The 21,009-nt window shown below is 43.2% G+C and overlaps 1 protein-coding gene across 8 annotated transcripts in view; it reads right to left on the bottom strand.

Moving 5' to 3' along the window:
• Positions 1-21,009, bottom strand: part of VIT (vitrin) — a 79,526-nt gene that overhangs the window by 32,871 nt on the left and 25,646 nt on the right. For 4 of the 8 annotated variants that reach the window (XM_080408934.1, XM_080408935.1, XM_080408933.1 and 1 more), the window contains 6 exons: positions 12,297-12,366; positions 10,350-10,415; positions 9,195-9,366; positions 7,167-7,300; positions 3,027-3,104; positions 110-190 (listed from right to left, as the gene is read on the bottom strand). In XM_080408934.1, coding sequence (XP_080265060.1) covers positions 110-190; positions 3,027-3,104; positions 7,167-7,300; positions 9,195-9,366; positions 10,350-10,415; positions 12,297-12,327 — 562 coding nt within the window. In that variant the 5' untranslated portion in view covers positions 12,328-12,366. The other 4 variants (XM_080408936.1, XM_080408930.1, XM_080408931.1 and 1 more) reach the window with 4 other exon arrangements.

The following is a 21,009-nucleotide window of genomic DNA, read 5'->3' as shown; positions in this document are numbered from 1 at the left end:
GATGGGGGAGGTAAAGCTGTGTGCTACCAGTGTCAAACTGCCTCCTGTAAGTATCTGCAGGCAGTTTAGACTGGGGCGGATAAAAGAGCACAGAGATCCCAACCCATACCTTGTTCTGATGCTTTTTCTGGTGCGTTAGCGGTATCTGCACTCCTCAAAGCTTTTAGATCTTGTTCTGGCTTTTTAGACTCTTGAGAAAAATCAAGCACATTAGGAAAGGCAGCTTTGGAAGAAAATAATTTAAAGTCTCCTTTTTTAGAAATTATCCTTCCCCAGAGGAAGGCATCCTATTCACCTGGTATTAGGTAGGTCAGTCAGTCTAACCAGAGCTTTCTCACCAAGTAAGAAAAAAGCGATGGCTGGGTGCCTCTATAAAGCATACTCCCACTCTGGTTTTAGTACCAAATTTAGGTATTTTTACTGCCCAAAAGCTCCTGCTAATGTCAATAGAATTTCTGAAGTAAGCAATAAATAAGAGGTTTTACCACTAATAAATCAATACTGATAAGATTAATGCATCATGTTGTTGAATTTTCCTCTGAGCAGCAGCGTGTCCTGAGAATCAGGGTCATGGTGTGTATAGGGTGTGTGGGGAATACCAGCTAACGTGCAATATTTCAGTCGTTAATTCACATTCAGATGTAGTTCTTTCTTGCCTGACTTTGTCAGATCATCATGGGGCCCCATCCTGAATGCCACGGACTAGCTTAGGAGGAAAAAGGAGATTTTTTTTTTTTGGTCCTTTTTTTTTTTTTTCTTCTATGACCCAAAGTCGTCAAAGTACTTGGAACATTTATTACAGTGCATTTATGGCTACCCTGCAACAGAATCTGCCCTGCTTTTATGTGTGAATGAGTACTGGAGGATTTTGATCTTCCATTTTTTTCCTCTTCTCTAGCTATTTTGGCAGTGTGGACCTATTTGAGAAATTACTCCAGGGTTAATGCTTTCCTAAAAATTTGTATGATTTTTTTAAAACAACATATTTTGCTTGGTTTTACCAGCTGTGAATAGTTACAATTTTGGGAAGGTTTTTCTTGCTGTGGCCAGCATTTGGGAAGCACTGTAAACACCAGCAGCATTTAAAGAAATGTCAGGCACTATGAATATCTAGTGTCCCAGGGATGAGGACCAAAATTGCATCTCTGACAGCTGATCAGATGTGAAGCAGTATTTTTCACTAATCTGGTAGAAAGTGAGTGTAATCCTCGAAGGACTGCCTTTACCTCCTACAGGCAATGAGTTTAAGTATCCAAGTGCACAATGTGGTCTCTATAATTTAAATGAGAAGAAAAAGGCAGCTTTTTTAAAATTAAAAAAGGAGTAGGAATCATCTGTCACAAGATGGTCCCAGCACTATATTACAGAGGGTTTTATCTTAAGAACAAGCTGTTTCCAACAGAGTACAGCTGAGGTGGCAGGGCTAAGGAGGGCTGATGGGGTCAAGTGCGTCTTTGGGAAGATGGACTGTGACCATCAGATCTCTTTGCTATGTGTGGGACAGGGCTGGGCAAAGCAAGGCAGTGGCATCCTCAGGCACGGGGTTTGATGTAACAGTTATTGTTTGCTCCTTTGATCCTCCTGGTTTTCTCTGCATGAATACAGTCTTTGTTGCTAAGGTCCTAGAGTTGTAATTCACACTGATTCAGGAACAAAGTGAAGGAAGCCACTTGTGTCTTTGGTTTGCTGCAGGAACAGGCTCAGTATTTTGTTTGCGTGACTGAGTTGTGACTTAATGATGCTCCCCACTTCTACACTGATTCTCACATAATGTGGGTTTTAGCACTGGTGGAAGAAATTGCTGCTTGCAGCCTGTTGAGCTCTACCTTGGCTGTGATTGTCCCTGGTCCGGTGTGAGGCATTTGGGCTGATACTTCAAGCGTGGGTACATTTGGGAATGGTGAGATGTGGCTTTAGTAAACAAGATTTCTAAGGTATTGCCTCCCTTTTAACAGCACATGATATCTGGGTCAGCAATTTCTGTGTGTCTGGTCAAGATATATGTGATTCTGTATCTATTTGTAAATGCAGAGATACTGCAAACTGAAGGCATGGCTTTAAGTGATGTATATCCAGTCTGAACAACTACAGCTTTCAGATTTAAATTTGCCTTTGTGCAAGTAAAAGCCTAAAGATGAGGAAAGCTCTGTACCTTGCTTCCAAGGACCAAACAATAATATACAGGAGAAGAGCAGGATTCCAAGTAACCTCTGTGTGGCCTTGGATGGATGCACCCACTGACAGGCAGTTGAGTTCAGGGAGAAGATACAGCACATTTTGTTAGACCACATTTTACGGATAAGCTCAGGAAGGCTCAGGCTAAGCAATCAGCGAAAGAGCTGTGTTAGACAAGTGTGTAGCAGTATAAGACATTCTTTTTTTTTTCATTCACACCCCCAAGGAAGAGTCTGAACATTACACAGTTGTTACAGGGGGCACAAACAAGCGTCATTTCAGTGACAGAGGCGCTTCATGTGCACTTGAATATCAACTACCACCTGGTGTGAGACTTGATCGAAAACCTCTGAAAACTGAATTATTTAAACTGAGTTGAGTCTCACAGGGTAGGATGCTGACCGAAATGGCTATACAGAGTAGTTCCTTATTGTATCATCCTTAGATAAAGCTGCTGTGCATTGCTATCTGTGTCATTATGATCATACTACTATTTATTATTATATTCTCAACACTGAATATCCCAAAAGATAACATGAATAACATTAGTAGAATGTCGACATGTATAACTTCAAATGCTTTCACATAATCAGTACAACATCGTACTAACAGATTTAAAGCAAGGGGGAAACAACTTGGAAACAGAAGTCTGTGAAAATTGGTATGACCAAAAAATAGAAATTGTCTGGGATAATTTCCATATGCTTAATGTAAAAAAATACCACGAGGGATATGCATGAAGGGATGCGTGAACTGCTGACTGAATAATTATATCTTTGTATTACACAACTAAGAAGTTACAACAGATAGTTGTGAACGGATGTAAAGGAAAGTCAGTCACTGTTACTTGCCTGATTTAACAGCTGTGCTTTTTGAAGAAGAATATTCAAGAGCTGATGGATATGTCACACCTCTTCTTGGCTTGCCCTCTAAAAAAAAAATCATTAGAAAGCATCACAAAATATTCTAAGTTTTCTTGCAATAAAATTCTCATCTAACATATGTGTTCAGAATCAGACTCCACTTCCTTACTGCCCAATTGATTTTCTTGAAGGTTTCTTTTGTCTGATGGCAGAATCTCAAAACCATGCCTCTAAAAATACCAATGCCTAAATCCAGCATTATTAAAAAAAGTTAGAAAGCATGAAAACACAGTCCTGGGAAGGATTTGAAGCAGTCAGTCAGTTCATTTCTTTACTCTCAAATGGTGTTAAGCATAAGGAGACCATTTCTGAAGGACATCTGCATAACCTGTACTTAAATCCACAGCTTCCCTGGCTACCCTTTTCCAGTGCCTGACTATGCAGTTGACTTAGAAAGTATGTTTGATGTGGGATTCATTTCATCACGCACGCAGCATTCTTCACTGACCTCACTTTTGCAAGATGCCATTTCTGGCAACAGTCTTTTGCAGTAATAACAGTGAAAGAAGGCTGTGCTTGTGTGTGGGAACATATGGTACCTATATTTAAATCTAAAATTAAGGTCCTGTCTTAAAACAATGAGGTACATTTCCCAGTTACGATTTGAACCACAAATGTTTTTTAGTGCTACAGCAGATGCCATCTCTATTGGTACATGTGGCCATGCAATTCCATTTTGTGGGGCAGTTTTTATATTGCCATATGTCGCTGAATGAAAAGTGTTGCAGAGAAGCCCAGTGTAGGGAAGACTGCTCTGGCCTCTAGGAGTTGGTGGATGTAGGACTTCTGGGCCCTGGTGACTGTCTCTACAAGATGTTGTTCTGTGTTATGCATCTGGACCGCTTCAGGTGAGATCTACCTCCACCTCCTGCAAAACCTGTTGTGGTGGTGGTGCTAGGTTTGCTTTCCTTTATTCCCTTGGTGGGTTCTTTAAGAAGGTATATGTGGCACTGCGAGCATGTCGGTTGTGATCCTGGGCGATTAATCCAGAGACCAAAAGCACTGAACAGAATTAGCTGCAACAGACAGCTGCTCCCGGGAACTGGGGGCTGTTTGTGATGGCACACAAAGGGTATATGCCGAAGAAACTGGTCCTCTATGTGCAGGGATGGCCATAGAGCTGGAGAGGCACTGTCCTTTGTCCCTTTCAATGTCTCTATCTCCTTTGTTTTACTCCTCTCTGAAATTTCATATGCCATTTAAAAAACCCTAAATAAAGAAGTTAGAGTTACTAACGAGGCATTGATGTAAGGATCTATCCCATTTCTCATTTATAGTAGTATAAACTGAGAGCAGCTCCACTGAAGTCAGCACAGATTGGCCAAAGACCAGAGCTGGCAAGGTTGCATGCAAGGACAAGCTGGAAGGAGCTTCCTTCTTGCCCTTGGGTCTCTCACAGAAGCTGGCCTAAGAGAAGGGCAGCAGATTTTTACATCGCCTTCCCCCTGAGCTAAAACTGAGATTGGGAGCCAAGCAGGATTATGGAGTTCTTCTGCCAATTTAGTAGAAAGATGGACATGTTATGGGGTTGCAGATTATTTCTAAATGTTTTTTTTTATCCCCAACAGAGGCAAAATTGTCTGATATGAGTGGTTGGTACATGGATGCAGCAACGGTGTATTAATCTGATCTTAATTTAGGATATTTCTGTGCTAATCTGATCTCTAATGCAACCTGAAGCCTGCTGCTGTGCAAATTAACCGGTGTGGAGAAGCTGGCTGCTCCTGGTCTCTGGAGTTTTTGATCAACAGCATTTTGCATCTCATATGTGACCAAGAGGTAGGTCTGAGGCCTGATCTGAATGTGGCCCTGCTCTCTGGAGCAATGGTCTTTTTCACTGTCTGGAGAAAGTTACTTCTAGGTTGGAGTTTGCTTAACATACTTAAAAATGGATTTACATGTGGGCTGAAAACCTCAGCTTCTGGCCATTGAAGTACAAGCTATGGGGTGGCGGCTGCTCACCCTGTCACGCTTGTTTGTGACTAGCAAACCCAAAGGTTTAGGACTCTATTTTCTTAACCCACTAGCTGCAAAACTCCCACTAGGCTGAATGGAGTCATTCAACTGAGTGCCAAGGCATTTCGGTGCTTGAAAGTGAATACCAGCGTGTTTGCGTACCTCCTGGTGTGCTGGCTGCTTTAATCCCCCGGCACAGAACTCCTTCCCCACTGCCCCTAAATCAGCCACTTCATCGCCTGCATCTCCTGAGGGTTCTGCTTCTGTGCTTTTTTATGCGGATGCTCATTCACAATTTAAACATCACAAACTCTTGGTGACAATATCCTAACTAGGAATAAACTTGGCACGTTTCTAGGGTACCGTATTGTGTACGGGTCTGGTCTGTGAAAGGGAATTTGGCTGGAGAATAGGGGACTCCGTTCAAGCTCTAAAGCTGTCCTGAGATTAATGCCTTAGGTGACTTTGTATTTTTATTGGGGAATGCTTTATGCAGCTCTGTCTTTTTATGACTCATAATTGTAATAAAAACCCCAACTCATCTCTTTTTGAGAGTGAGATCTGTCTGCATTCAGCCTCAGGCTGCTGAGACGAACAGCACAACCTTCCTGGGGTTTTAGTCTTGCAAATTTCTCTCTAAAATTCCATTTGTAGTAGGTATAGTGACACTTTACTTCCTATTTATGGATTAAATATGATAGCATACATCTTATATATTATGTTAGATTTACTCTTGAGCTAGTTTATAAAATAAGTAGTTCCACTGACATCAGTGAGAGCACTCAGCATGTGTAAAATTAAGTGCATGAGGGACAAATCTCATCATACGCGTACCCAGGTTTCTCATCATCTCCTTGTACATGTGCCTGTAACTTTCTCTGTCTTTTATAATGTCTCATTAATTAATAATAAAGATTTGCTACTATAAATCAAAAATTCCTACAGTTTTATGGGATAACAACTGAGCAGCTGCTGAGGTAAAACCCCCTTATTTCCCATTTATGTACTAGAATTACAATGTGCTGGTTGTTGGGGGAAAAACAACAAGTACAAGTAGCAATTCGGCTATTCCAGGAAATTCCTACTCATCCAAAATAAATCCTTCACATAATGTGGTGTACCCATGGCAGAATGCTGTAAAAAGTCCATCCAAATATATTAATGCAAACTGAAGATGACAGTTTTGGTCAGTTTCTGAGACCTCCTTTGCTGTCCACAAATTTTCACATGAAAAGAACATTATTTTTAGTGGCTGTTCAGTTGCTTGAGCTTTTGAATTTTACAGGAGTGATATAGTTAACTAATGTCTATTGGTTGTACCTATCCTAAACCTCCAAAAGTGTGGACCAGCAAGAACTGACCTACTGTATGGATGCACCAAGAAGTTGGATTTAGAAATTGTATGTAAAGCAGTGTAAATTAGACTCTCCTTTCACACAAGTAGAATGAGTGCAAGTAGGTGTAAGACAATCTGAAGCTGATGCAAAGGGAATCTATTTAAAAAGAAATTAAAAAAATCTGTGAATGTTGTCGCTGAATGCAAGTGAGCTGCTGTATATACTGTGGGGAGAAAAAAGGAATGAGTATTAATTTAAGATGGCTTTCCCTGCACTGAGTAGATATCAAAACTGTTTGGCTTAGAATGGTGGGAAGAATTCATAACATCCTTGGGATGCAACAATTGAATTGCTTGATATAGGGCTTGCATAAATACAGCTATAGGTGGCTTGAGTTGGGCTGACAGAAGTCAGACATTGCTTCAGAAGATGTGAGCTCGGATGCAGGCTAAGGATGCTTCAAATGGCCGATGGGACCGTTAGTTCCCTTAGCAGCACTACTTACCAGGGTGGAGAACCAAGAGCAATAGGAAGACCTCCCCGTTAGTACTGAGGCTCAAACTTTACTCATCAACAGCAGGAGTTAAGGTGCCCTCAGAGAGTCAATCCAGACCACCTGTCACCTCCTGCAGTGGGCTCAGACCCACACTGGGCTGAACTGAGCACAGCTCTTTAAAAAGAGAGGGCTACTTTCCGCTCTCCCATTGCTGCCGGGCTGGTTGGGCAGTGGGGAGAGCCAGGGTGGGCTGGCGGCTCCGGCGCTCCACCACGGTACCTGACACAAGGAAGGACTCCCTCCAGCGTGGCAGTGACAGGGACCGGACCCCGTTGGAGAAGCTCCCGCGGTAACCGGAGTGGCCGGCAACTTTCTGGACGAGGATCTTCCCGCCTGCATTGTCGATTATACCACTGCAAGGGGAAAACATGGTGTCTGAAAGAAGAAATTCTGCCCAAACAACTTTGAAATTGTTCAACAATGCAAGAGGTATGAAACACTCACTTTTACCTTTAAACCAGGGGCTGTGGTGGAGCTGTGACTCTACTACGGAGTCTGCTGCTAAGAAATATATGTGCTTCTTCCACATAGAGAAGAGCCATTTGTTACAAAGTGCTGTCGGGATCTGTTTGCTCTTCTCACTGATCTACTGGTCCTGTGTTTAAGGTTGACCTAGTTGCACACAAGAACAAGCTACTGCCTTCGTTAAAATTCCTGCAGGCTTGATTGAATGGCTGAAGATACAGGGAGAGGTACTTAGAGGAGTTTTTGGGCCAACCATCTGACAGAAATACAAATTTGAGGGAAACCTCCCAGTTGCTTGACTTTTTCTTCTGTAAAGAATTGTTTTCTTTGGGTTCCAGGATATGTTTTCTGCAAAATACTAAGCTTGGTTCTGACCTCAGCCTGGAGTAAACTGAACACAGTATTGCTGGAAGCTGTAGAAAACCTGGCAGGCTTCATGTGTACATTAAGTGGAGTTTGACGTGTGAAGTAACAAGTATCTCAGGAGAAATGGAGGTATCAGTTATGCAGTTTCAGTGTATGCAGCCTGCTGCGGCATTGTTAGGAAAGCAGGCAAACCGGGAAGCGACCCTGGCTCTAGAGGGGTGGTAGGACTGGCAGTACAGGAAAATGAGTAATGGTGAAGAACATGTTAGAGCTGTAACTTTCTCTGATGATTGCGAGAAGCTGTTGGTAAAATAACTGTAAGGAAAGGAAATTCACTGTCTGTGGAAATGCAGCTTCTAAGCTCACAAAGCCAAACTCGGCTGGCTGGCAAACAAGGAAAACTGAAACCCTCACTGCAACAACGCAGGCAGCCAGCGTTTGAGCTACAGGGGAAATTGCAGTTCTGTCAGTATTTTGCAACTTCCCTTTGGGACAAGCTCTGCGTGCAGAGACAAACAGTTTCCATTGTGCACTAGCATCTGAAGGGAGAATCTGTTGTTTGAAAGCCAGTCACCTGGCAGTCATCCCCCCGGCCAGGGGCAGAGCGGGCAGAGCTGCAGCCAGGAGGTGGCAGCCAACCTGTGTGCTGCGCGGTGCAGAGGTAAGGTACAAAGTCCCAAAGCCTCAGCTACTCAACTTTACACAAGACCCCAGCTATTCTGCAGAACTGGAAGCACTGCAGGAGCTCAAATGACTCTAAATGAAGTCAAATTGTCCATTAGACTTTATAAGCTCTTACTGCATTTTCAGCTGAATGCATCCTGCCTATTCTCTGTTAAAATTTTATGCACGTTTTTGCATGGCTAATAAAACTCAGCAAAATTTGTGCTGTAAAATTTGTATTACAGATTTTCTTGCCCAGTGTTTTTTTCTGTGATAGGAAAGGCCATTACTCAGCCTTTGATGTCAAGGACAGTTAAATTCAAATCTGGAGAACCAAAACCAATCCCAGAAGTATGAGAGTTATATGTATTCATCATGGGTGAGATGCTTATTTTTTTCTGAAGTTTTATTAGTAGCAGCAACTCCATCCCTGTCTTCCACTTGAATAATCATAGTACAATAGTAATTTTCTATGCATGAATGAAAGATCTGCATATCTTGAGATGTTTCTCCAAAGGCTGAGAAATGTCTTCAGATATGATGGATTTCAGTAGGAATACAGGACTGACAGCACTTTATAAGACTGGATGCATTGCATCACGCATAGTCTTTCTCACAGGTTTTCCACTAGAACAGCAGCCTGCAATCATACCTACAAGGCAGTGGGAACTTTAAAGGGTTTGAAAAGCTGAGAGCTTCCTACGCTGAAATCACAGTTTTGTCTGAGTGCCCTGTTCATTTAAACTCACTCACCTGTGAATTGCAGCGTTGCACACACTGGAAAAGGAAGCATAAATGTCTGTGCCATAAACACGGTATTTTACATCTTGACATCCAGGAGGGCATTTTGCAATGAATTCTGGATTGATTATCTTCCCCGCCTTGACATCGCAATCGATCTGGGGTACATCTGTGAGTGTAAAATCTTGGTAAAGTCAGATTGAACGTTTTCATAGCTGAGTGATTTTGTCATGAAGCAATGAGTAACTGAGTGACAGGGTTGCCCTTCTCTTATACCTTCATATCAATGGTGTTGGGATGCAGGACGTGTCTATGTGTTCTGCATCTACAGTCTAACATGTAATAATTCCTATACCTAGGCATGTGGCTGTAACCAAGGATGAAGTAAAGAAGCTGAGGATATTTCTGACCTTCAGCATTTACTTCTCTGAAGGAAGTACTCATCGTGACACTTTGCTGGAGAGGGAAAGAAATGTAGTCACCCAGGCTGTGGTTAACATATGGGAAGGAGCGGGTAGGGGAAGAGGTGGCTGTGATTCAGGACCAGGAAAGACTATGCACACACGAGGCAGGGTGCTTCCCAAGCCTCCTGCTGTGCTCCTATAGCTCTGTGCCATCTAGAATGTCAGGCTGCAGCCACAGCCCATCATCTTGTCCTTAACTGTTAAAACTATTTCCTGGGTACAATTTAAGTAAGGGGTTGAAGTGTGAGTTCACAACCTTGCAGCAGGTTTGTTTGTCAGCTAAATGAGTAAAATACTCTGTGGACAGAAATACTCTTACAGCAGTATAGCTGAAATTTGTATATCCTACTGCATAGGACATGCAGTACTTGTCTCATGCTAATCAGCTACAAATACTTTGTGTTACAGCAGGTCCATTTCAGGTATTTATCTCTCTCTCTCTGTGAAAACCTTAGCACCTGCTTAGATCCTGGTGTGGTACCTAATGACATATGAAGACACATTTTAGTAGTCAAGTACACCATTTCCCTTTTACACACGGTCAGTAGCTCACACTTAGTGATCTGATTTCCATAAAAGAATCTGTTAATGTCTCTGCAGACAATTGTGAAAATTTACCAGAATATAACCTCACTTTGCACTTTGTAAATGCGTCAGACATGCCTGCTGTAAAGCAGCCAAGAATTCTACTGGGACCACTTACATAGCTTAGCCTTTTTCATCTTCTTTGTGGCTTCCTTAGCTGCATATGTACACATAAGAAGCACACCTGAAACAAAGAAAAGATAGTATCAGGAAAAAGGGGGACTATCAACATCAGTCACCACAAGCTCCTGTGCATGACATTTCCCAAATTTGAATCAACAGGCTGAAAAAATGAAATGGGAACGTTTTCAGCCACAGCGAGGTTTCTACTTGTTGGTTAACTTCAGGCAAGATGGCACCTACTGTGGGGCAATTTTTTGAAGGCGATTAAAGATCAGTTCAACTCACACATTCATCTGTGGAACTCGTTATCAAAAGATGCCATTTAGTCCATGTAGTCCAGAAAACCACAAAAGGCTCCAGGATTTCCACAACCAGTGGAAACTCTTTGTAATTGGTGTCATAGAGATGTTGGTGAGACAACATGCTCTGTGCATAAAGCAACTGGGAAGTTAAGGAAAGAAAAATCCTTTTTAATAACCTGGTGGGGAAGTTATCCTGTAATCGTGCACTATGGCATTTCACTCACTGCTGGTAGCAGGCGTAGGATACTGGGCAGTGTTACAGACCGTATGAGGTTCTAGTGTGGCATGTCCAGTATCCTGTCCCAGCAAGGACACTGGTTTTCTTCAGTAAGTAGAATTAGGATTTGAAAAGTGTAATAGTAAAAGACACATACACTGTTACATTAAAACATACATCATAATATATGCGTGTAGCTTACCTCGTTAGGTTTGCTTGCTAAGTGCATGACATACAAGAGCTCTTTGTTCTCTGTGCGTATTTTATAAGCACTATAGTATGGGTAATTAGTAACTTCATTGCCAATATCTTGACTGTCCTATTCACCTTTCCCTTGTCTGAGCTTTCAGGGGGAATTGAAACTCTCTCTACAATGTGTTGGCTGATCCTATCATCATTTGTTAAGTTAATCTTACTAGTACATGCAACAGTGGTCTTATGTCTTTCTTTTATGCTCTCCTCCCCCTAGACTGGTTGCAGAGAGTTTGCAGACTTAATCACTCCTCGAGCTTCCTCAAAAGAAAAATCGGGCTCACAGCGTCTGAAGGGACAATGTATAGATGCAGTATTGGGGCCTCTTGTCACTGCTGCAGCTGTGTAACCAAGGCAAAACCGTAGTTAGAAAGAAAAGGAGCGAACCAGTGTAAAATAAAATGGGAAGGCCCAATCTCATGCAATGTTAGGGCATAATTTAATGTGGAGAAAGTAATTTGGTCTCTTAATAGGTTAATACATAGGTTGCTATGAATTTGAACTGAGAATGGCTGCCCTGCCAGACTTGAGGATCCTGGCTAGAGGGAATATTGCCTGGGACTATCACAGTTAAAGTCATACAGCATTGTTAGGCTACATGGTGGCTGCATTTCCATTAAAGGGAGACATTAAGTAAAGCACACTAAGAAATCATCCTTGGTCAACCAGAGTGTTCGTGTAAGATGAATTGCAAATTCTGGAGTCTCTACACATTCCCAAAAACCAAGATCCCGTCTGCCTTCCAGAGGAAAAGAAGTAAGACACATTTCTAGCCTTTTTCCTTTGGCACCTTCCTGTTCATTGAAACAGCAAGAACACAGAATAAAATTAGATAGGGATGCTCCCATGTAAGAAACAGCTGAATTTTCTTTGGAAGGATTCTTTAGATTACATTTTTCAGGCCCAGTTGTGCCATCTGACACGGACTGCATGTAGATGGTCATGGACTTGGAGATCTCTGCAAGTAATTACTATTGTTTCTATGCCAAAGTCAAGAAGTTTGGGTAGCCTGTTTCTGAAAAGCTGTGCCAAGGCTTACTCCACCTGATATTGGAAGCTTCATCATCCATGGCGTCCAAAGGGAGGAGAAGAAGCCAGCAGCCACTGGTCAGCCAGGACAGGAAAGTACAAACCCACAAACTACTAATTGCAGCATGTTGACTGTACTTACCGAAGAAGGTTGCAATGACTGTGGCCTTCATGGTGAGTAAAGCAAAATCTGGATGTTTCACTAAGGAGCACTGAAAAGGAAAAGAAGAGTACATCAGGATGCATTTGAAGGTATCACAGGTGACACTATGGGGGAAGAGGAACTGTGCACACTCTTCAACCTTTCACAGTCCTCACGTACTGCATCCTCTTTCTCATGCTTTGTAGAGCAGCTGGTGTCCCCAGAGCAGATGGTGTTTGGGCTGTGGCACTCCCATGGGCTAACATTTTACTTCTGTCCAAGATTTGCCTTTCGCCTTAGGAAACTGAGATTTCATTCCACATACTTATTTCTGAAACCAGTGGCAGGAGAGGGCATGATGGGTATGGACATGTTCTGACAGCTATTCAAGGTCATTCACTACTTTTCTAAGACATAGTCACAGAATCGTATTGCCTGCACGTCAAAATGCACGATGTAATGTGATAAAGTTGGGGGGAACATAAATCTGTTCACTCCTGAAGGACGTTGTGTAAAGAATCTTTCTTCCATTTTCTGAGGATGTATGTGTGTGTGCCTGTGCACATGCGCACAAGCACCTGAGATTAAGAGGATCCTGTCAGAACATCTGGATTTTTTTTGTGGATTTGCATATGTGGTTCCTGATCCTGCCATGCCTGAAGCTCTTGACCAGGCTACGAGAACACAAACTTATCAGAGATAACCCCTCTCAGCTCTTCCTCAGCATCACCTCCCATGCTGCTTTTGCAGTTATTTGGTGATTGTTGAGGGAATCCTGGGCTGGATGCTCATAATAAATCTCAGTCATTAAAATGCTACAAGATGCTTGACAATTATCAGAGTAAAAAGCCTGAGAAGGGGAAATATTTGTGTGTTTTACAGGAAAAACTCAAGGATCAAAATAAACTTGGTCTTCAAAGAAACTGATTACATGCCTATAAACGGGAAGATTTGTACTAAAATAAAAACTAGCTTGCTATCAAGGAAGAAAATACATGGAATGTTAAAGCTACAAGTGATCAGGAAAAACAAGATATCTGCCTCCTGGAAAAATGACGGTGGCAGATTTCACATAGCATTTCATGTACTCAGAACCAGGGATTCAGCTGCCCCAGAAAGAAATTCAGGCTGACAAGGCAGATACAGGAGAGAGAGAAAAAAGTCTGCAATCTGTCTTCATACACAGTGTTTCCACATTTTTTATTTTAATGGCTCTTCTTTTTCAAGTAAGCCACATGCTTCTTGAGTGAGGAAGACTAAAATGGCATGCTAGGCTAAACTGAGTTCAGCCAGTTCTAGGCCTATATAATTTATAACCCTTTTTACATGGACCAGCCGCACCTCCAATTTTTTGCTTCTGTGCTGCGGTCAGAGAACTTCAAATGCGAGGACATACTAATGCTATGACTTCCTAGTAGTACTACATCTTTCCTTAGTGATCTCCCTAAAACAGCCCTCCTGCGTCATAGTTACACCAAATGCATCTTGTTGAGGACTCTATTTTTGCTGGTACAGTTTATATTAGCATCCTGATGGAAATAGAGCATAATAGTAAAGAAACTTATTTTTGCCACTATATTAATTTCTATATTAGGCACTAACGTGCCATGAAAAATGCATAGACATCCTGTGACATGCCTCTGGTGGCAACAGTCTCAGGGGGGATTGTGTAGCTTTCAGACCTTGGGCTGTCACATGGAGAAAAGTGCTGGAGGATTTACGCTGCCAACCATTAAGTGTCTGGCTTAGAGGCTCCAAGCTTTCCATTGTGGGAAGTCTGTGTGCATTCACTGGGTTTAGTCACAGGGAGTCACCTATAGGGAGTCACGGATTTAAGCCGTACGAGATCTCTTATACTGTGTGCTAGCATGGCACCTGCTACTTCAAACTGATAAAAAGGAGCAACAGCCTGGAATAAGACTGAGGTTTTTGGTTTCTCTGGGAAGGAAGGGGAATGCAGGGCTCCAATCCATGCACATAATAGGCTTTTTAGTCTGTGTAGATCCACTGGGAGGTTTGAGGATGTTCTATCTGTAGATCAAGAATGATACTTTGCTGTTAAACACAAAGCTATTGTTCCTTTACTAAATGAATAGATCTCATCAAAACAGAGATGTTTCAACTTTGGGTTAGTCTGGAGCGTGAGATTTTGCTGAGATTTCTCCTTACCAGATTTCCATTAATGCAGTATTTGCAGCCCTGGTCAATACTGGAAACTAGTGACCATTCAGTATTAAATCTCTGGAATTTTATGCTGGATATTTGTTTATCAGAGTACATTTTCCCATCTGTATCATTCAGACTACCTTATGCCAGAAAAGCAGTTAAGTATATGCATTACATTAACATGTGCTTAAATCCCAGCTAAGTCAAGTAAAAATGTAGTAAGAAGCACCTCCTTCCCAGTGTTTCCCAGTGCGGATCCTATTTTACCTTTTAAAATCAAAGTTCTGTTTGAAAGAATGTCAGTTACTTTTTCTCTACCACAAATACTTGAAAAACCTTGAATGTTAGGGAAGAAATAGAGTTAGAAAACTATTCTTTCTGCATTTAAAGTATAATTTTTTATGCTGACCTTTTATTAGCAGCTTGACTTTTAGAAAGAGCTGAGAAAGCTGCTACATGCTACAAACAAACAGATGGTTTAAATCATCTAAACTGTCACTGGATGGCAAACGATAACATTTTCTGATGGAAGTGTAGGTTTTAAGTCCTTGATTTTTGGTGTAAGGCGCTGCTCTCCATTCCACGTGCAAACCAAAATTCTTTGCTGGTGCCACGTGCTTTGTCTCTGCAGATGTAAGCAGTTTATCTCCTGTAATCTCCTGTGCCACAGAAATTAATTTGTGTACTCTCTTTGTCCCACAATAGTGTGTGTTATTGTTCCCCTTCTCAAGGGGTTGTAATATCGCAGCAGCATGGGCACCATAAAAAAACAGAAGAGGACTTTGTCTGAAAGCTATCCGAGCAAGTTGGGTGGAGTTAACAACATGATCTCTAGACACTGTGGGTTGAGTTAAATATGTGCCCTTTATAGGGAAACCAAGTGGGCTTGGTGTAGGTGTGAGTAAACTGGCTTGGATAAACAAGAGATAATCGGCATCTTCTAGAATAAAATATTTCAGATTTCTTTTGTCTCTCATTAAAAATTGTTTAACCCTTTCTTTGTTTAATGCTTGTACTCTGTTCCCGTGGTATTGTACCTTGCTGGGCAGTACAATAGCTGTTGCTTTTGGTGTGCGCTAGGTAATATTGCTCATGCTTGTCACACGTGATTTAGCTTCGCCCCCTTTCTTGTCAGAGGGAAGGAATGATGTACCCTCAGTGCACTGTGCTGCCCTGAAAGTCTGTACATTAAAAAAAAAAAAAAAGATATTTAAGTGGCTGTTTACTTTAAAAGGGCAGGTAATGAGTTCTGCTGAGCCAGAAAAGCCGAGCTGATAACTGCATTCCATTTCAGAGGCTTAACTGCCCTGTAAGTATCCCAGGCTGGGTAACAAGAGGTAAGATCCACGGTGCTATTTTGCAAAGGTGAGCTTGTTTGCATGGGATGCTGGACTTTACGCTTTTGAGCTAGCGTTAGGATTACAGTCAGAGCAATTAGTTTTGACTAATTTTATTTACCACCTAGGCAGTACCTACTGACTGTTTGCCAGCTGCTTTCTGTGGCTGCGGTCAGCGGTGGCCCTCTGCCCCCGCGGTACTGACCCCTTCGGCAGCAGGGCATGACTGCCACAGTTTTTCCTTGTCTTTCAGGCCTTTTGCTTCAGAGGTGGGTGCTGAGGGCTTGGGCGGTGCTCCATTTCTCAAACACGTGCTGGTTTACACCACGCTGCTCTACAGAGGTAGCTAGTTCAGAGGCTGTGGCCTCTGCCTGGGGGATGCCCCAAGAGTTCAGAGGGACCCCGGAGGGAACAGAGGGCTCAGCCCTTGTAGGCGCTCGACAAAGTGATTGAAGAGATTTTTTTGAGATGGAGGGTGCCATGCCTGAGGGCACCCTGGATGCCCAGGCATATTCTCCCCTCTCTACTGAAATGAGACCACTGTGCGCCTGGGACCCCAAGATGTAGGATGTAGCCAAGGGCGTAGGCTCCTAGGACATTCCCTCTCCCTGAATTCACTCTACTTTTTATGCAGTAGCAAGCTGCTGTGAAACACGTGCTCCTTCCAGGAGTCAAGCCAGATGCTGGCTCTGCTGTGCTCCCAGGCAGGCAGCAAGTCAGGTCCCCTTCTCACATGCTTTCGTTCAGACGCCACGTTTGGTATTCCTGCTTGCAGGGGGTCCTGCTTCATCACGGGGAATGTGGGCTGTCCCGGTCTTTAGTGCTCTGGAGTCTGGTGATGGGGGGACATCTTTGGTGGTGAAGGAAGCATGGGTTCAAACTCTCTGAGGCCACGGACAGCCCAGATACAGTTATCCCTGATGATAACTTCTCTTGTTATCTCACCACTTGCTCCCCATTACAAAAGCTTTCATTATTGTGGCTGCCACATCATGTTTTAAATGGTGCCTGCTCTGCTGCATGAGGTCCCTGACTCAGAAGAAGTCTGGGGGGCTGCTGGCAGCCAGTACCTCTTGGGGGGTACCTGTCAAGTCACTCTCAAGTCATTGAAGCGAGGAATGGGTGGATTCAGATGCCTAAATTCTACCTATGTTGCCCTTTGGGCACAGGAGTCCTTTTTTTCAGAGCTGCCTTAAGAAATGTTTATATGCAGATTTGCAAGAAGAATGTAGTCCAAAATAACTCCATTCAGGTAGGTATAATGAAAAGATGTTATACCCATCAATTTAGAGCCAAATAAAAATACTCAAGCCGCCCTGCACTGCTCATTTTGTATTCATTCAGTGCCCTGAAATTAAACCAACATAAGGTTGAAGTAACAGTGATGAATGATTTCTCTACTTTCCACAGAGCTCTTTCAGAAGAAGGTAATTTATTTAAAAGTACAGTGTGATTTAAACTTGCCAGACCTTTCTCAGAGCCTAAATAAAACTGCAATGATTATACTTTTTCATCTGTCTCAGCAAGATAACCATCAATTATGCTGGCCTGACCTGCCCCTTCCAGCAGAGGAAGAGATACATTTAGAATGTGTCACCCACTCACAGAGAAAATATAATTTGGACTATCCAGACGATGATTTCTGTGAGGGTCATTACGCTGTACTTTCCTGGTTTCTGTTAATGTATTATGCATTGATTCTTTTCATTTTGATCCTCAGCTTTTATGGCTCATTGGGGATCACTGTTAGCTCAAACCTGTGAATCCCTGTCCAGAGCACTCCCTCCCTCCATCCTCCTCCCCACCACAGCTCTTGTCTGCTCATGTATCTGCCCCCCTCACTCCCAGGCTCAAGCCCATGCTCTTTCTGCACGCTGGAGCTTGCTCACTGTTGCAGAGAACTTCTTTCCCCCTTTCTAATTTAGCTACTTCTGTTTAACATCAGCCAGACCCCAGCCAGGTACCATCGATCCCCCCAAGAAACTGAAGGGCAAAGGGAAGTACCTGCAATTCAGCGGTGCCCAGCTGCTAGGCTAGTTTTGTGGCATGAGGTTTGTAGCCACATTTCTTTCACTTTTTAGAAAATACACCATTTGCTTTTTCCAACAAATTGTTTTAACAAGTCAAAGTGACTTTTTGAAGTGCAATACGTGGTTTCTCAGGTTGGATGCACAAGGAAAAGAGTGCTGACTAACCATGCTATTGTGCTGCCTGCAAACTGAGAATTATTATAGTGTGTCAGAATTCCCCCAAAGGTACATATTTGGTCTAAAAGTGAAGAATTTGTGTTAAAGGCACTGAAGAAACTGCACATCACCCTGGGGATGTTTTTTTGGAATTTCTGTAGCATGTTGAAACAAAACTTGACACTTTTTTTTTTTTTTCTTTTTTTTTTTTTTTTTGTAGAAACTTAGGAGCAGAAATTTAGAGAAACTTCAGGATGTTTATGCTCTGCTTATTAACGCTACGTGTATCCCTTTACTACAAACCTGCATTACATGTCTAGGTCAAAACCAAAACTGATCCTTAAGCATGCTAATAAATTTATACATCTCACATAAAACCTGTATCAGTTCAGTATCTCCTGCAGTTAGTGTGACAACTGATGCCTCATACCAAAGGCATGGACTGGTTGGATAAGTGTGCAGAAAATATATGTAATTAAAAATATATATTTGGAACTACCCTAGCGTGTGGCACTGGTTTGAAATAAGGCAGTAAGTGGTGAAATTAATCGGTGTCCAGTAATGACAACTTAATCAAGGAAGCATCTTACACAAAATACCTTCAGCAAATCAGGAAGCACCGAGCAAGATGTAGAAAGCATTTTTAAAAGGTAAGCTGTGGTGGAAACCAGTGAAAGAAAGTTAAGAAAGTAGTTTCAATTTTGCATTATAGTTCTCTGCAAAAGGGATAGTCTCATGCTTCTTGCACTGCTTAACATACCCCCCCCCCCCTCATATATTTTATAATTTTCAACAAATATTGTTTCTTCCTGACTAACTGTATTATTTCTTTCTGGGAACCTTTCCCTCCAGCTCTCTTGGATATCTCTCTGATACCTTTAGTTTGGAGAAGACCAACCCACGCTACAAAGGAGGTTGCTACAAAAGGTAAATCAGAAAACAGCCCTCAAATGCCTTATGGCCCTCAGTCATCTAGTGCTGCCTTGCTGGAACCTCCAAAACCTTTGCTTCCTTGCAGGGTCAGCCGAGGGGCAGGATGCTCAACTCCCACATCCCAGGACCTTGTGCGTGGCCACCCCATCCCATGCCCTGCAGGTGGAATCCAGGCTCCCCTCTTCCTTAGGCATGGGATGTAGAGGTGCCACTTGGATGCTCAGAGGATATGCGTGAGCTGTTGTGGCAGCCAGGTGCAAAAGGCACACCTGGATCTCCTAGTGGAGGTGGCATTCGTGTCCTGCTAGTCTGAGCTGTGAGGGGGTCCTAAGGCCACCCACCAGACCTGTGCTGGCTCAGACTCCTCACAGAGCACAGCAAAAGCTTGTCCTTAGTCTAGTCTAGCCTTCAGGCAGTCCATGAATAAATCGGTGGATAAGCTGGATCTTTTTCTGCTGTTGTCTCCAGAGAGATCTTTGGATTGGGAAGTCTGTCCTGTCTCCTCCTCCTGGGTCAGCAGCGAGTCCTGCTCCTCGAGGTCTCATGGTGAAAGGCTGTGGTGAGGATGGAGCCTCACACCTTGCTGGTGTGCCAGCCTAACCTCCCTGGCCCGCGCCCGTTGCTGCCTTGGCTTTGTCACAGGCCGCGGCAGCTGCACCCCTCCCGCCGGGCAGGTCTGCAGCCACTTGTAGCCCAGCAGGCACGTCCAGGCTGAGGTCTCTCACCTGTGGGGAGCCATTTGAAAACTGTGGACCTGTGAGTACTGTTTCCATTCTTTAACGAGTACGGAAGACATCTCGGGACTCCGTGCTGCTTTGGGGATGAAAGCGAGCTGTGGGTTTGCGTGGGTGCCGGCATTATAAAGGAGGCTATTATGGGTAGTGCTGGGTTTCTCAAGACATGCTGTTGGGGGAGGTGCTGGTGGCAGGGCTGACATAGTGTGGGCCAAGCTGTGCAGCCTTATGGCACGTGTCTTGGCAGCCCTTGGCAACTGGCAGGAGCGGGCTCTCTAGCATATGGGTTATTCAGACAGCGTGAGGGATGGCTGTGCTTCCCAAGTCATGCCCATCAATGTGCCTAGGAGGGAACCTGAAGAGCTACAAAACATGGTGCCAGAGAAAGTGGCCTCCAGATCCCAGTCCTGGACACCACAACAGTGTAAGTGCAGCCAGAAATTGTTGAGAACTGTGTCTCAGGACCAGGCTGGCACTGATTTACTGATGTTGCATATTAGAAGCTTTTAAAACCTGCTGGTTTGGCATAGAGATGAATCACAGGATTCTGTTTCTGAGAGCCCAAGATCAAAAAGGAAAACTGCTTATCACATGGACTGGGAGCAGGAATTTTTAATTTGTGGTCTTTTGTTTTTAAAACAAAACTAAACCTGCAGACGACAATATTGCATAATCTACTTCCCTGCTCAGGAAATTTGTTCTGTACTTTTGCTTTAGGGGTTTACCATATGAGCTTCTACTTCAGATCTAATTATTGCCTAACTTATGTATTTCTTATTTCACCATTGAGAATTGATGACATAGACCATGGAAGCCTGAGACCTTACATCCCACATTACCACATATTTTGAGATGCGTTTGGTAGAAAGACTGCCCCCAAAGCAAGGTAAAAGATTTGTCTGACTTGTGTGATGCCTGTATTTGACTTTGCTAGCAAGTTGTTCCATCACAACTACTCTAAACTTCTCTAACATTTCCCCTCCCTCATCGGGACACTCCTCTCCTTCCCATTCAGCCTCATTTCCAAACAGCATCTCTTTCTTCATATGCTTCACGTCCAAAAACTTCCTCCACCAAGCCCGGAACAAGATGCTGGAGTGCTGCAGATGCATTGCAAGAGAGATGAGAATGGTGGCCCCCTATCACGGTGAGCAAGGTGGGTTCCCATCATCCTTAGGTGGCTGGCAGCTGTGAAAATAGCCCCCGGAGTTACGGAGCCATTACCCTTTAACTGTGACTCACTGAAGGTGACCAGGGCCAGGATACACAGTGCTGCTGCCAGGTTTCCTCTAGGTCTCACCCTTGTTCCACAGACTTAAGGGTGAACTAAGTATCTGGGGAAAATAAAAAGAATGGA

The sequence above is a fragment of the Falco punctatus genome, assembly GCF_963210335.1.
Source record: "Falco punctatus genome assembly, chromosome: 12".
In the NCBI taxonomy this organism is placed as follows: Eukaryota; Metazoa; Chordata; class Aves; order Falconiformes; family Falconidae; genus Falco; species Falco punctatus.
This window is presented reverse-complemented; position numbering and strand designations above follow the sequence as displayed.